Here is a 17,109-nt window from a genome sequence, read left to right as displayed (position 1 = left end):
GGAAGCTGGCCTGGTTCCTGGGGAGCAGCACCACTGCTCGTATGGCATCCCTCGTGGTGCCCAGGCCCTCCTCCTCCTGGGCACTGCTCCCTCAGCAGGGTCCCAGTCTGCCCTGATGTGTGGGGTTCCTCTTCCTCTGCTGCAGGACTGGGCTCTTCTCCTTGTAAATGCCAAGATGTTCCTTTAGGCAAAATCCTGCCGTTTCTCAAGGTTCCCCTGGACAGATGCTGCATTCTGTCAGCTGTTAATGTCTGCAGGCAGATTGCTCACCCTGATTATGCCGTCTCTCACAAGGTAACAGCAGCAGGAATTTGCAGGACAGTTTTGACAATACCGCAGTAACTATTTGAATGGAATTGCATCACAAACTCATTTAAGGGTACGGGATAGAAGGCTGGCAGATTCCACTTTTTCTCTTCTTCCTTCTCATGCATGCGGTTATTTTGTCTGGAAGTGCGTCTTACATACAAACACTGCACCATGCCAGCTAATAGGAAGAAAATTAATTCTATCCCAGCCAAAATGAGGACAATATCCACCCCATATTCCACACCATCTGCATTGTGCTCAGCTCCAGTACTTTCTAATTAATCACCACCACCTTTTCTCTTTTGATATACACACAGAGATATCATGCCCTTGGTCTGTGGGTGTCCTGGAGTTGGCTAGGATTGAGTTAATTTTCCTCCTAGTAGCTGGTATGATGCTGTGTTTTGCATTTAGCATGAGAAGAATGATTATCACACACTGATGGCTTAGCTGTTGCCCAGCAGTGGAGGGCTGGGGGTGCCTGAGAAGCTGGGGGGGACAGAAGCAGGACAGCTGACCCCAAGTGGCCAAAGGGATGTTCCATACCGCAGCCGTCACGCTGAACCATCAATATGGGGTGGCTGGCCAGGGTAGGGGGTACCACTGCTGTGGGATAGGCAATCTCCATCACGATCATCATCATCATTGTTCGTATTATTTGTCTTCCCTTAAACTGTCTTTATCTCAACCCATGTTTTTTTTATTATTATTATTTTGTTATTTTTTTCCCCTCCTCATTCTCTCCTGCATCCGCTGGAGGTGTAGCAGGGTGTGTGTGTGAGGGAATGGCTGTGTGGTGCTGAGCTGCCTGCCGGGTTAAACCACTCTCTTTTTGGTGCCCGACACGGAGCACAAAGTTTGAGCCAATGACAGATCTCACCACAGCATGTTAAAAGAAAGCCTTTATAAGCATGAGTCGATTTTAATAGTTGCTGATCACAAAGATGATTTTCTTTCTTTTTTTTTTTTTTTTTTTTTTTTTTAATCTCAGGTCTGTTGTGCTCAATTTCAGATCTTTGTTGTACAGCACATGACTTCCTGTATGTCTCCCCTGTCATGCTGTTTATCTTTTCTGATGGCTGCTTCAAGTTTATTCTTTTCTTGTATCGTGTAACACTGGCTTATGATATGATAAAATTCCTGGTCATGAAACTAATCTGGTACTTGTACTCAGCATTGCCATTACCTCCGTACCTTGGGAGCCATCTCTCAGAAACTATTAAGAATTACACTCTTGACCTTTTCTCCTCAGGAAACCAATCCATGGGGGAGACAAGGGGAGGACACTTTTCCCCACTGGTTCACTCTCCCTTTCTCCTTCACCTCCCCTTCTCCTCCAGGCTAATTACACTAGCTCTTCAAAGCTTTGAATATCCTTGGGATGGTCAAACCAACGTGTTCCTATTGTTATGTCTCCTGAATGTGTTTCAGCTTTTTTTTAAAGTCAAACAACCACTTAAGCATGCCATCTAGAGATCTGTCCAGAGGCAGGAGGGTTAGGAGTGGCAGGGAGTGTGGGAGGATCTGGGCAGGCACCTAGAGCAGTGGGCACATCCAGTGCTTTCGAACTTCACCTCTGAGCTCCTGAGGTGTGCCCAAAGTTAAACCAACCCCTGTGACAGGCCCTAGAGCCACTCCAAAACCTGCAATAGGCTCTGCAGCCACTCCAACTCCTCTGAAAGGCCCTGCAGCCAGAACAACTCCTGTGATGGGCCCTGCAGCCACTCCAGCCCCTGCGATGGGCCAGAGAACCAGCCTGTGCCACTGTTGGTTGCCTCTTTATGAAAGAGAAACCAATGGGTGTGGAAGTCAGTTTTTCTTTAGAAAGGAAAGAAACTCCTACCAAGACAAGAAATATGGAAGAAGATAAGGCAGGTTTCTCCAAAGTTGGGCCATCATGGAAGCAGGATGACAAAAAAGAAGAAAACATATAAGCATCAGAAACCAAGTGGTCCCTATCCCAGTGTTAGCTAGGAGATACGGGAAAAGATTTCAGCCATCATCTTGGTGAGCACATTGTCACCTGGTTGCTCCAGTGCTGGGAGAACAGGGCCAATAGCCTGGAATTAGAGGGCAGGGAAGCCAAGCAGCTTGGATCCCCCCCTAAGGAAGGGGTGAATGACAAAGCCATTGCAAAAGGGCACAAGAAACTTAATCCTGTCAGGTGTCAAGGAAAAGTATCCCTTGAAGGAAGACCTTGTAGGTCAACCAGGAAAGTAGACCAACATGGAGAGGGGTATCCAGTATCTGAGGGAATTAGCCATGCTGAAGGTGATTTGTAGAAACCTAGAAAATGAACAGCTATCCAAAGATCCAGGTGAAGTCAAGTGCACACAACCCATGCGGCAGAAGTTTGTACAGAGCACACCATCAGCATATGCCAACTCACTGGCATTAGTGACTTGGAAAGACCAAGAGGAACCCACATGGATGAATCGGCTAGCCAACTCCGGCATTACAAAGAAAGTCTCTCTTCTTCCCTATGGGCCTGCATCTCATCTTGAGAGAAACTTTCTCATGAGGTGCAAGAACTACAAGAGGATACATCTTCCTCCCCACCTGCGTGAACCAATAGCTCAGCTGTCAGGTGTAAACATCCCTCTGCTCAAGAAAGTTGATATAGTGCGTGCATACTACGTGCCACCCTGTGGTTTTAACTGTGTGACCATGGAAAGGCCATGAGAAAATGGGATGCAAAAATCTGCCCTACCTCCAACCTAGAGGCACGGATACATGAAGCGCAAGAAAAACATTCACAAAAAGTGGTTCTTCTGAGAAAATTACTGCTCCAGTTTCTAGGAGACAGTCCTCCAAACAGAATAATGAATACTATGAGCAGGCCTAGAGGGGCCCAGCCTCCATCCAGGGGGAGGAAGGGGACAATCGGGTGTATTGGACTCTGAGGAGTATTGGCCTGGCACATCAAACCCAAGAGTTAACTGTACTGGAGGCTGAAGTGAGCCTAACTGGGAAGGAGTGGCAAAAGCAACCCATTGGGACTGGCCTGGAGGCTCTGTGCAACCTTGGCATAGACTAAATCAGGAGAGGTTACTTCAAAGATCCAAACGTTTACTGGATGGACTTTGGGCATGACTCCCCTGGAGACGGAGGCCATCAAACAGTTGTCTACCTTGCCCACTCTCTCACAGGACCCTTCTGCTGTGCAGGTGCTGATGGCCAATGAGCAGCAGGTGCCAATCGCTACCACAACAGCGCACCTGAGGCGGTATTGCACTCACAGAGACTCCCTGATTCCCATGCATGAGCTGGTTCATTGACTGCAGAGCCAAGGAGTGATCACCAACACTTGCTCACCCTTTAGTAGTCCCATACGGACAGTGCAAAATTCTAATGGTGAGTGGAAGAGAACGGTGGACTTCTGTGCCTGACTGAAGTCACACCACCGCTGAGTGCTGCTGTGCCGGGCATGCTAAAACTTCATTCAGTACGAACTGCAGTCAAAGGCAGCCAAGCGCTATGCCACAATTAATACTGCTAATGCATTTTTCTCCATCCCTTTGGCAGCAGTGTGAAGGCCGCACTTTTCTTTCAGTTGGAGGGGCGTCCTGTCCACCTGGAATGGACTGCGCCAGGGCTAGAAACACAGCCCTACCATTTGCCATGGGCTGATCCAGACTGCCCTGGAAGAGGGGGAAGCTCCTGAACACCTCCAGTACATTGATGTCGTCATCACATGGGGCAACACAGCTCAAGAAGTATTTGAGAAAGGGAAGAAAATAGTCCTAATCCTTCTGAAAGCTTGTATTGCCCTAAACCAAAGTAAGGTCAAGGGATCTGCACAGGAGATCCTAATGCAGGCTGGTCAGGTTCAGGGGGACCCCTGCTTGGGGAAAGGTTGGGCATCGGTCAGTGGGTGATGAGCAATTGCATTGTGCATCACTTGCTTTATACATATAATAATAATAAAAATAATAATTATTATTATTTATTAGTAGTATTGTTAAAGTTATTACTATCTATTCAATTTCTGTCCATTTAAACTACCTTTATTTCAATCCATTTTCTTTTGGGGGTGGGTGTCAACTAACATCTGTGTGGTGCTAAGGTGGCTGACGGGTTAAAGCACAACGTGTTTGACAACCACAGTCCAACAGCACAAATCACACTTGTAAAAATCAGTCTCTGACTTCTACAAAGAGGAGCAGTCGGCGATGATGTCAGCCTGCTTCAGACACCACAGCCCAGCAGAGACCCTGCTGCCTTCGGGAGCTGTCAGCCCTGAGGCACTGGGGACACCTCGAGGGAGCCCAATGGCACAGAGCAAGCGATGCCATGGTCGGGTGCTGTGCTGCTGAGCTGGGCCGGGCTCCTGGGCCCAAGGGGAGCTCGTGGCAAGCGGGCAGTGCTGCAAAGAGACAGCTGTGCCCAGGAGCAGCTCCTGTGCACAGCACAGAAGAGCTGGGGGCTCTGACCGCAGCTGGCACGGGGACAGGAGAGCAGGAGAGAGGGCTTGGAGGCAGTGAGGAGCGCAGCAACAGAGGGCAGCGTGTGGCAGGACAGATCTGCAGGCTCTTGGCACCGTGAGTCTCTGGCAGCAGGGCCATGCAGGTGGGGTTGCCAGAGGGGTCTTCTACAGCTGGCACATCCGATGCCTGATAGCATCTGTCGGGATAGTTGTCTCTCTGTTTCTCCAGAAATGAGTACAAAATGCTTTAGAGAATGGCATTTATGATTGCATTTTTCAAGAGAAAGACCAAGGCAGGGACTACCAGAAAGGCAAGACTTTTTCTGTCGGATGTGCTTTCAGATTTCTGCAGTGGAGGGGAGGCAGGTTTCACGGTAATGAGTTGTCAGGATTTTGCAGGAGACTGAGACTCCTGGAACATGGCAGTGAGGGACCAATATGTCATCAATGAACTTCATAAAGTCCCTTCCCACACATCAGCCCACAGACTGCACCAACATCATCATTGTGGTCCTCTCAGGCTTTATCCTAGGTGATCTTTATGAGCTACAAAAGCCCTGATACGCCCTGCCTTTGGAAGGTGTCTGCAGGCTTGAGGTGAGCACAGATCGTTTGCAATGAGCAGGAGCTGCCTCCTCTGCAGGCAGAGCTGCGGCCCAGGAGGGTGTGCTGAGTGTCCGTCTGTCCCTCCCTGGCCTTGCCTCCCCTGGCAGCAGCACGCTGCCATTCCTGCTGGCTTCTCCACCTGGCCGTGCTGCTGCTGCACTTGTTCCCAGGCTGCCTGGGGATGGGGGTTTCACGTGCCCATGGGGTGAGCCCTCAGGGTGCTTGGGGGAAGGGGAGTACGGGGACAGGGTGAGGGGTCTGGAGGTGGGCCCTTGGAGCCAGGATTCCTCTGCTCTCAGCAGTGTCCTGGTTCTTTTCATTTGAACAACTGAGTACAGCTTTCCTGCAGCTCTCACAGGGCAGCTGAGACCAGCACTGAGGGACACATTGCCTGTCATCACTAAAGGACACTGCACTATAGGGCCCGTCCCTTTTTTCTGAGGATCCACAAAGTTTCCCTTCAAGTGCAGGAGAAATGCCCACGATTTCTCTTTTAGAAAAACTCAGCAGTAGCCAGCTTCTGTAGGCACTGGAACAGCTACCCCAGGGAAGTGTTCACAGCGCTGAGGCTGTCAGAATTCAACAAATATTTGGGCAACCCCCTCAGGCATATGGACTGATTTTTGGGTGTTCATGTACAGATTCAGGGGTGGGATCTGATGATCCTTGTGGAACCCTTCCAAGTCAGGATATTCTACAGCTTCTAGAGGATTCTACAACTCTAGGAACATAGGAGGAGAATTGTCCTGGAGCTCAAAGACCTGCCAACACAGGGCAGCTGAGACCAGGACTGATGGACTGACTGCCTCTCCTCTCTGAAGGGCACTCTGCTCTAACAAGGCAGTATCTGTGACTCTGAGGACCTACAGGGCTTCACTTGGAGTGCAGCAGAAAGCCCAGGATTTATGCCTTAGAAACACTCCTCAGGTGTGGTGGGACAGCTGAACAAAGAGGACAAATCAAACAAACAAAGAAACAAATAAATAAGTAAATCTCCACACGTCTGCTCTGTGATGAACTAGGAGCAAAACTGGGGAAATCTCTTCTATATCAGGAGTGAAGTGAATCTGAGACTACCCCATGTTCCTACCATGTTGCTACCTTCAGCTATGACTGATTCTTCCATTGCCCACAGAAGAGTACTCTTCTCGCAGAGAAACTCAGAATCAGTTCGAAGTCATTAAAGGGAACTTCAAAATACCTGCCTGCAAGTGGACAATCTTTTTGATGTCTTTTAATGAGAAAATTGAATTTTCCTCTGATAAGTCTGTTGTACATTATTACTGTTCTTTCCCTTTGTGCAGGACCACATCCCCAAAAAAGCAGATGTCCAATAGAACTGCCATCAGTGAGTTCCTCCTGCTGGCATTTGCAGACACGCGGGAGCTGCAGCTCCTGCACTTCGGGCTCTTCCTGGGCATCTACCTGGCTGCCCTCCTGGGCAACGGCCTCATCCTCACCGCCGTCGCCTGCGACCACCGCCTCCACACCCCCATGTACTTCTTCCTCCTCAACCTCGCCCTCCTCGACCTGGGCTGCATCTCCACCACTCTGCCCAAAGCCATGGCCAATGCCCTCTGGGACACCAGGGCCATCTCCTACCAAGGGTGTGCTGTCCAAGTCCTCTTTTTAGTCTTCTTGCTTGGAGCAGAGTTTTCCCTTCTCACGGTCATGTCCTACGACCGCTACGTTGCCATCTGCAAGCCCCTGCACTACGGGAGCCTCGTGGGCAGCAGAGCTTGTGCCCAGATGGCAGCAGCTGCCTGGGGCAGTGGCTTTCTCAATGCTGTCCTGCACACGGCCACTACCTTTTCCCTGCCCCTCTGCCAAGGCAATGCTGTGGACCAGTTCTTCTGTGAAATCCCCCAGATCCTCAAGCTCTCCTGCTCAGATGCATACCTCAGGGAAGCTGGGCTTACTGCAGTCACCTTCTGTTTAGGTATTGGTTGCTTCGTCTTCATTGTGGTGTCCTATGTGCAGATCCTCAGAGCCGTGCTGAGGATGCCCTCTGAGCAGGGCCGGCACAAAGCCTTTTCCATGTGCCTCCCTCACCTGGCCGTGGTGTCCCTGTTTATCAGTACTGGCATGTTTGCCTACCTGAAGCCCCCCTCCATCTCCTCCCCATCCCTGAACATGGTGATGGCAGTTCTGTACTCAGTGGTGCCTCCAGCAGTGAACCCCCTCATCTACAGCATCAGGAATAAGGAACTAAGGAATTCAGTGAAGACAGTTCTAGAATACACAATTCTTCAATATATTTACATATAATAATATGCATAAAATCAAAATTCCTATGTTTCCTCAAAAAAATGTAAGACAATTTTTTGTTAATATTTCTCTGTATTATTATATTCTGAAAATCTTGTTTCTGATTTAAATAATATATTTTTTATCCTCCTACTTGTTAATCATTTTCCCAGAGATGCCAGTTTCCTGTATAGATATACCCAATAAGGAAGTCATCAGAACCTCATTGCACTCAGCTGCTGTCTCTTCCCATCTCCTTTGCAGCTGGGGGAGCAGCCCCAGCACTCAGGAGGGCTCAGGGCCCCTGCTGCTTCACTGTAGCCATGGCCATGGCCAGCAGCAGGACGTGGCCTTTCAACTGCTGCTCTCTTTTGCCTTCCAGTGTGTTCCTCCTGTGCTCTTGTATCTGTGTTAGTCCTGAGGTCTCATGTACCTTGGTGACAGTCCTGTTGTCTCTGCAGTGACATCCCTGTGGCTGCAGGCAGCAGCAGGCACTGTGCAGCCCTGGGTCACAGCTGGCCTCCGGGCTAGCACCACAGTAACAAAAGGGGCTGCTCAGGGCAAACCCAGAAGCCTGGGCACCTCTTCCAAATGTGCTATCAGGAACAGAGCCAAGGGGTTGCTCCCTGCTCTTCTGTTTTCTGGGCTTCTTCATGGAGGGAAGGACACAGGCTGAAAGTCCCAGGGTGGTCTGTGAGGGACCAAGGGCTGGACCAAGAACTCCCTTTATGGTGGCACTTACCCAAGCAGATTACAACTGGTCTTGGACTCATCTGCATGGGACTGTGCCCCCTGCAGTGGGGCTGATGGCAGATTCCAGCCTGGAGAGGAATCTGGAGCTGGCAGCAGATGTCAGGGGATCTGCAGGGACAATGTGCTCAGTGGGTAGTGATTAGGACCTCTTAAAATGAGTGACCATCCAAGGAAGAGTCTTTTAGGGGGAAAAGTGAATCTGAGGTGTCCAGAGGATAAGGAGGGCTCTGCAACGCCAGGGGAGGCTGTGAAGAGCCAGCGGGTGAAGGCCCATAAGACTGCAGAGTAATTGGGGAGACCTTATTTAAAGCCCTGAAGAAGACGCAATACTTCATCATCTCTACAGCCTGCCCCCAAGAAATTTCTACCCTCTCTTGGAAAGATGACCCCATTATTTATTGCTGAGCACCACGTTACTGAGTTCCACCTGGAAGGCAGGGCTAGGCAGTGGGGATGGCAGGAGGAAGACTTGTGTGAAGACTATGAAAAACATGGAAATTCAGGGCTTTAGCAGATCCTTAAAGTCCTGCCTGGGTCCCCAGATGGAAAGCAATGTATGTCTGTGGGTGGAGGAGGAGGAGGCGAGTCCCAGCACAGGGGCAGGGCTGAAGGGCCCTGCGTGAAGCTGGGCTGATGGAGAAGTGTCCACCTTGCGTGTGTGCCTCAGCCTGGGAGAAGGGGCCTGCCCGCGGTGCGGGATGGCTGGGCTGTGCTCAGCCATGCCCCAGGAGCTGACCTTGCTCTCCTCCTCCCCGCCACTCCCCACACGGGGCAGGCCCTCAGGAAACACCCCTGAGCGTGGAGATGCACCAACCTGCTGCGGTGAGGTGCCACTACTGCAGGGGAAGAGGGGAGGGTTGGAGAGACACGTGGGGCCTGCGGGCAAGAGTGGTGTGGCCTGGGGAAGCGAGGGCCTGGGAAAAGTTACCCTGCATCCATAGGAGCCATTCTGGAAAGAAAACTTGTAGGCAGGAACAGCACATATCTGGAGGTGCAGAGCTGCTGGGCACATTGTGCAGGGCGCTCTGATGGACTTTTGTGTCCTTTTCCATCATGTCTTAAGTGCCACTTTTCTCAGAAATAGAGTAGCCAGCAGAGGTGTGATGGATAAGCTGAGATCATGAAAGCCAGCATTAACGTGCCCCTAAGAAGATGACTGATATGGAGAGGTCAGGAGAAGCATGGACAGGAGAGATGTGAGATTTGAGGAGGGAATAGGGGCTTGGCCAGCAGAAACTAAGGATTTTGTAGAGGTAAGAAAGTTCAGGTTATGCTGATGCTGCTGTAACCGTGACTTAAAACAGTCACACGAAGCCCTTCACCGGCTTCAACCAGTAAACTTAATTCGCAAACCTAAATGCTACTCCACACCATAACAGCGATCTACTACTCTAATGCTTGACCTCAAAGAAACCCTTGAAGCCAAAATACTTTCCCTTACCCTTACACTTTTCCTTACCTTGATCCCTCCCCTTAACACTAGATTTAAATGCTTTATTTAACCCTAGTCTTCTTGGCAGACCTAAACAAAACCCTAAATCACAAAGCTTGGTCATACCCTAACCACAGACCTTGACACCGTAAGCAGAAAACCAAACCTGCCCATGAAATATTTGATTAAATTGTAACCCAGAAAAGTGAGCCCAGGTCCTTAATCAAAATCTGAACACCAAACAGAGAAAGCACTTGTTCCTGTGTATTAACCTCCCCACCTTCAGACACTTTTTAACCCTTAACGTAAGGTGCTTGGCCCCTTGGGGCAGGGCAGAAAGAGTGAGGTTGTTGTGCAGTCACATGGCATTCAGAGATGGATGTGAGGGGCCGTGGATCTGATCAGCTTGTGGGCCACAAGGAGGAGATAGGTGGGAATGCTCTGCTGAGCTCAGCTCTGCCTCAGGATCTCCTGCCCCAGCAGGAGGAATGGGACTGGGGCAGTGACTGGGAGGTCACTTCTGTCTCTGCAGCTGATAGGGCAGCAGCAGGAACGTGTCACGCAAAGGGACTGTGAGGTCCCTTGTGTCTGGAGGTGGCAGGTCACCCTTGGCTTCTCCCTGGGATCTGCACTTTGGGGATGACATCTGCCAGTGGCCCTGCTAGGCCAGCAGAAGGCCCCTGCTTGGCATGCTGCCTGTGGGATCCCCTCTGCCTCCATCCCCAGGAGGACCCAGACAGAAAGAAGGCCCGCAGAGGGCTTGTCCTGTCCCTTCTGCTTGAGGCCAGGACTGGACAGCAGGAGGCACAAGGCTTGGCTGTGTCTAGCCAAGAAGCTGCAAGGCCAGCAGCAGGCCCAGGCCTTGGAAGATGCTGCTGAGCATCTATGATCAGACCAAGCGTTGTGTTTCAAGGAACAGCTGGTGAGGGTTGACGAGACATTGACGAAACGATGGAAAGTCCAGGATGAGAGCAAGGTGGTGGGCAGAGATGGGTGTCTGCAGACTTCAAGGAAATAGGGCAAAGTGTGGAACAGCTTAGGGAAACCTGCAGAGGAGAAGGCAGAGGGTGCTGGCAGGAATGGAAGGCCCCAACAGCCCTGACGTTTTTGTCCCTTTGTCTAGAGCTTGTGAGGAGACGAGATAGAGTCATTGCAATGGGGCCTCACTGCTTCCTTGATACCCTGTGCAGGGGTGGGGAGGTGTCCTAATGAAGTTCTTCTCGTGGCATCACACTGCCCACCACATCATACAGACCCCAAGAAGAGCCCTGAGCCAGACGGGGGGGTGCAGGATCTCCCCTCCCAGTGGCTGGGCTCAGGCCTTGGCCCTTCTGCTTCACCAAAACCAACCAAGACTTTTCTCAGCACAGCGCTTTGCCTGGCTGTAATCATGGCCTCCAATTATCTGCCCTAAGAAGTCCCTGGGGAGGCTTTGTTAGGAACAGCCCTCAGTGGGGCCCATTAATACTCCAAGTCACTTCAACTTTTCCTTCTGACTTTACCTTCTCAAGCAGTTACATCATTCTCCTCTCAGTACCTGAGCTTCATAGACTGAGCACCAAAATACACCATGGAACTCATTAAAATGCATAACGTCCTAAGCAGACATATCTCTCCCATAATTTTCTTCATGTCTTCAAGACTTGTACAGCTAATTGGAGAGCTTTCATGGTGTAGTTAAGGAGGAAGATTTCAAGAAGCACCTGAAAAAAAATCTTTTCTCATCTTAAAGGATGTGTTTAGTTGAATTTCAGTTTGGAGCATTATTCTCTAACTGATATTGATCCAGGGTGTCTCCTTTGGAGACCTGCATAGGGAGGAAAAGCAGACTCTTGAGGTCTGACACTGCATGGAGAACCTTGCTCCTCACCACCCCAGCCCTGACATTTCTCTCTTTGGCGCTTGCATCACTTCTCCTTCCACCAGACTTCGGCCCAGAAGTCTGCAGCTGGATGTTACAGCTCCTTTGCACCAGCTCCCTCCTGCTTGCCTTAGAGACCTGGATGCACACAGGCGCAGAAGGGTTTCTCCTTATTTCAAACCAAACAACAGGAAAACATGCAGCAATCTTCCAAAAGCAAAGCAAGCTCCTCATCCTGTATGCCTCCTGTGAGGTTTATGTTCCCAAAAGGATGACTGTACAAGAAGTCTTTTATACTGATAGACCGGAAATTATAAGTGTTAAGATTAGAATTAATCCATATGATATTAATTCAATGATAAATGACGATGAGCTTTCTAAGGACATAGTTAGACAGACTTCAGGTAGATGGGCAAGCTTCAACTCCCTGAAGCTCAAAGCAGCACCTGGGTTGATGAGGGCGGTCTGAGTGATCCAGGAGGAAGGGGAGGGAAAGCCAGGAGAACCATGGGAGCTGCATAGGTCCAGACACGCAGCTGGAAAGGGGACATTCAACATGGACTGTTAAATCAAGACAGGTGGATGTACCTGGAAGATGAGGGAGCACACCATGATAGACAAAGCGATGACAATGCAAGTACAGGGGAACACCAGTATTTCTTTTTCTGTGATGAAAATACATCCTGAAAATGCCTATTTCTTCATGAGAGAAACTACACTGTGTGACATTTTATGGAAGGGATTGAATCATTTGAGGTAATGAGTAGTTTCTTTATGACTTAAGTACTGAAGAAAATACTGGGTATTGAGGCAGAGCTTTGCTGTCTGACCATAAGCAACCAGTGCCAAGGTCTTCAGAGAAGTTTACTCACATTTGAAATATTTCCTTGAAATCCCATTTCCTGGTTATGCTTCCAATGAAATCATTAGGCCTCCAGAGGCTCTGGTGCATTTAGAGTAATTCCCTGGATGGAAGCAGTCTGAAAGGACCTGCAGGAGACCAGAGCCCGTTGGTGGATAAGGTGGGGACAGGTGATGTTTCCCGGGCACCTCCACTGCCAGCAGTGGTGTTTCTCCTTGAAACTGCAGCCCAGCCCAGCACAGGAAATCCCTTCAAGGCAAATTCTTTCTTCAACGGTTTCTTAGGATAGACCTAAATTTGAAATGGCCTTTGGGATCCCAAGACACTCTCCCTTCTTCCTAGTAGACACCTAAACATCCATTTACCATCCTAGGTCATGTGTGGAAAACTCAGCCTGAAAGACTCAAGAGCAGGACACTTCAAATGGCTGAGGCAGAACCCATCAGCTTGCCCCACTTTGGGGACTCATCCCCTTCCAGCTAGGGATATCTCGTTAGAGCAGAGCATTGGAGGCAGTGAGGACAAATAGAGAAAGACAATGTGAAGTTGACCCTGATGTCACTTTTCCAAACTGGATGTATTTCACCAAGGACAAGGGCCAGGCCTTGACCCCCAGCCCCTGGGAAGGGAGATCCTTTCCCTTCACACACTGCTCAGGGCTCTTCCTGGGGCAGGAGGAGATGGGGATGTGCATGGGCAAGTGCAGGAGAATGGTACGAGCCCTGCCTGGTTCATGGGTGGGGGCGAGGAGGCAATGAGGCCCTGGTGCTTTACCGAGAAGCTGTCTCCTCCTAGGCCTCAGTGGCAGAGACAACAGCCAGAGCCATGGACACAAAGACCTGGGTCCTGTTGGGACTCTCAGCCTTGTCAGAGGCCTCTGTCCTCTCCACCCCAAACTATCTGAGGGACCGATTTTTGTGCAAGGCAAGATAAAAAAATAAAAATTTGTTGATATGTTAATAAAGGAGGATTAAGGAGAATCATCATCCTTTACTGGATGTGGGGGAAACCTGGTGACAAGAGATGAGGTAAAGGCACTTAATGTCTTCTTTTCCTCAGGCTCTAGGAGCAAGACCAGTTGTTCCCCTGGACATTTCTTACTCCTCATGGCCAGTGCCAACCTTCCAAGGTGCACCTTCTGACAGTTTTTTCTCTCCTTCTCTTTCCTACTACCAAAGAAAGCTCCATCAGGGTGGAAACCACTCCTGAAGTAGGCATCCCAGCCCATCAGGCTCCTTGCGGCCTGTCAGCCAAGCAGACAGAAGTCACCTCAGCAGCATCTTCCACACCCTGGGCCTGCTGCTGGCCTTGCAGCTTCTTGGCTAGACACAGCCAAGCCTTGTGCCTCCTGCTGTCCAGTCCTGGACTCAAGCAGGAGGGACAGGACAACCCCTGTGCGGGCCTTCTTTCTGTCTGGGTCCTCCTGGGGATGGAGGCAGAGGGGATCCCACAGGCAGCATGCCAAGCAGGGGCCTTCTGCTGGCCTAGCAGGGCCACTGGCAGATGTCAGCCCCAAAGTGCACATCCCAGGGAGAAGCCAAGGGTGACCTGCCACCTCCAGACACAAGGGACCTCACAGTCCCTTTGCGTGACACGTTCCTGCTGCTGCCCTATCGCCTGCAGAGACAGAAGTGACCTCCCAGTCACTGCCCCAGTCCCCTTCCTCCTGCTGGGGCAGGAGATCCTGAGGCAGAGCTCACCTAGGGGAATCGTAGCTGACCTCCAGAGCCCCCTCCGTATCTGTTTTTCACATTCTGGGTTAGAGACTAAGCAGAGTTTTAGTGGGAATCTTTGGTGTTCTGCTTGTGGTGTCAGGTCTGCGGTTAAGGTATGGACAAGCTCTGTGGTTTAGGTTTTTGTTTAGGTCTGCCAAGAAGTCTACGGTATATAGAAGATTTTAATGCTGGTGTTAAGGGAAGGCATTAGGGTTAGCAAGAGAGAAAATGGATTCCTGTCACAGTGATGTAGTAGCATTTAGGTTGAGGGATTAAAATTCCTGGTTCAAGTAAGGTAAGGGCCATACATGACTGTTTTAAGTCAGTGTTACCACAGCATCTACATTAGATGAGCCCTCTTACCTCTATGAAATCATTAATTTCTGCTGGCGAAGCTCTTCTTCTCACCCCAAAATCTCACATCTCTCTTGTCCAGGCTGCTCCTGACCTCCCCATATCTTATTGGGATCAGCTCTCTGATAACATTCTTGATCCCCGACTATCTGTCACACATCTGTTGGCTACTCTGTTCTTGAGAAGGAAGTGGCATTGTAATCAGGAGGGAAAAGGCACAAAGGTCTTTAGGATCATCCTCCACAACGTGCCCATCGGCTCTGCACCTCCGCAAAACTGCGCTTCCTACCTACAAGTTTTGTTTCCAGATTGGCTTCTATGGTCCAGGGTTCCTTTTTCCAGGCCCTTATGCATGGATTTGTTTCGGATGTGCAGGGATGGGATAAGGAAATCCAAGGCAGAGATGGAATTGAGCTTATCAAGTGAAGCAAAGAATAACAGCAAGAGATTCTACAGTTTCTACATTGCTCAGAAAAGAAAGGCCAAGGAGAGTGTTCCCCCTCTGATGGATGAGAAGGGTGAACTGGTAATGACAGACATGGAGAAGGCTGAGGGACTCAGCAACGTCTTCTCCTCAGTCTTCCCTGCCAGTCAGGCTTCCCAAGTCTTTCATTTCCCTGAACCCACAGATGGAGGCTGGGGGTCAAAGTCCCACCCGCTGTAAGTGAAGAGCAGGTTTAGGAGCACCTGATGAAACTCAACAAGTACAAGTCTATGGAGCCTAATGACTTGCATCCCAGGGTCCTGAGGGAACTGGCTGATGTAGTTGCCAAGCCTCTCTCCATCCTATCTGAAGAGTCCTGGCAGTCGGGTGAAGTCCCTGGTGACTGGGAAAAGGGAAACATCACTCCCCTTTTGATGAAGGGTAGAAAGGAGGACCCAGGGATCTCCAGAACAGTGAGGCTCGCCTCAGTGCCTGGTAAGATCATGGAAAAGATCCTCCTGGAATCAATCTCAAGGCACATGAAAGACAAAGAGGTGATCCGAGACAGCCAGCATGGCTTCACCAAAGGGTAAATCGTGCCGGACCAATCTGGTGGCTTTCTACAATGGAGTGACCACATCAGACGACAAGGGAAGCCCGAGCGATGTCATCTACTTGGAATAGTGTTGTCACAGGCGTGGTTTAACCTGGTCGGCAGCTAAACACCACACAGCCGTTCGCCCACCCTCCCCCATCCCTCTCTGGGATGGGGGAGAGAAATGGGAAAGTGCAGCCTGTGAGTTGAGATAAAGACAGTTTATTAAGACAGGAAAATAATAATAACAATAATAATAATGATAACAGTATTACTAATAATAATGTGTACGAAACAAGTGATGCACAATGCAATTGCTCACCACCCATTGACCGATGCCCAGCCTATCCCCGAGCAGCCGACGCCCCACCCCGGCCAGCCACCCCTATATATTGTTTAGCATGACGCCAGATGGTATGCAATACCCCTTTGGCCTGTTTGGGTCAGCTGTCCTGGGTCTGTCCCCTCCCAGTTCCTGCTGCACCCCCAGCCTGCTCGCTGGCAGGACAGAGCGAGAAGCTGAAAAGTCCTTGGCTTGGTGTAGGCACTGCTCTGCAACAATTAAAACATCAGCATGTTATCAGCACTCTTTTCATCCTAATGCAAAAGAGAGCAGCCCTGCATAGGTAGGAAGAGTAAGGTTTTTCCTATTTAAAAACTAACAGGAAATCATGCTGCAGTTTTCAAAAAAAAAAAAAGTTCAAGTTCCTTATTTTTTGGCCTCCAGTGATGTTTACCTTCCCATAAGGATGACTGTACGTGATCTATTTTACACTGATTAATAGGAAATTTAAAACAGTAGTGTTAATATTAATCCATATCATACTAACTCAATGAGAAACGATGAGTTTCTTGCTAAGGAAACCATTAGACAGACTGCTGAGAGATGGGCGAACTGGAACTCATGGAAACTCAAAGCAGCAACTGGGTTGGTGAGAGCGGTCTGAATGATCCAAGAGTAAGGGGAGGGCAAAGCAGGAGAACCATGGGAAATTCATATATCCAAACAGGCAGCTGGAAAGGGGACATTCAGCAGGGTCTGTGTAATCAAGTCAGGTTTTGTACCTGTAAAATGAGGGAGCACATCATGATAGACAAAGCAATGACAATGCAAGTACAGGTGAACACCAGTATTTCTTCTCCAGTGCTGAATATAGATCATGGAAATTCACATTTCTTCATGATAGAAATTACACTTCATGTGAGACATTTAACGGAAGGAGTTGAATCATTTGAGATGATGAGTAGATGCTTTATTAGTTAAGTATTAAAAAATTACTGGGCATTGAGGCAGAGCTTTGCTGTGTGACCATAAGCATAACCGGGGGAAACCTCCTGTGGCCCCGTTGGGTTTGAGGCACTTCCCTGGACCAGCAGATGTCAGAAAAGACCTGCAGGAGACCGGAGCCCTTTGGGAAAATCAGGTGGAGCCAGGTGGAGTTGCCAGGGCACCTCCACTGTCAGCAGTGGTCTTTGTCCCTGTAACTGCAGCCCAGCCCAGCACAGGAAATCCCTTCAAAGACAA

General features: G+C 49.7%; 1 protein-coding gene across 1 annotated transcript; it reads left to right on the top strand.

Moving 5' to 3' along the window:
* Window positions 1–3,398: 3,398 nt before the first annotated feature.
* LOC136787729 (olfactory receptor 14C36-like) lies at window positions 3,399–7,609 on the top strand. The gene is made up of 3 exons (XM_066985045.1): window positions 3,399–3,535; window positions 6,646–7,082; window positions 7,173–7,609. Exons 1-3 carry the CDS (start codon window positions 3,399–3,401, stop codon window positions 7,607–7,609), a joined length of 1,011 nt encoding a protein of 336 aa, XP_066841146.1.
* Window positions 7,610–17,109: the final 9,500 nt, after the last annotated feature.

This window comes from Anser cygnoides, chromosome 30 (genome assembly GCF_040182565.1).
Source record: "Anser cygnoides isolate HZ-2024a breed goose chromosome 30, Taihu_goose_T2T_genome, whole genome shotgun sequence".
NCBI lineage: Eukaryota > Metazoa > Chordata > Aves > Anseriformes > Anatidae > Anser > Anser cygnoides.
This window is presented reverse-complemented; position numbering and strand designations above follow the sequence as displayed.

What these genes read in the sequence shown, in the direction of transcription:
- LOC136787729 (XM_066985045.1), top strand. Translation starts at nt 3,399, where the DNA reads ATGACTCCCCTGGAGACGGAGGCCATCAAACAGTTGTCTACCTTGCCC. An exon ending in ACAACAGCGCACCTGAGGCG is followed by an intron (nt 3,536 to 6,645) that starts GTATTGCACTCA and finishes CCCTTTGTGCAG; the next exon opens with GACCACATCCCCAAAAAAGC. An exon ending in CCTCGTGGGCAGCAGAGCTT is followed by an intron (nt 7,083 to 7,172) that starts GTGCCCAGATGG and finishes CCCTCTGCCAAG; the next exon opens with GCAATGCTGTGGACCAGTTC.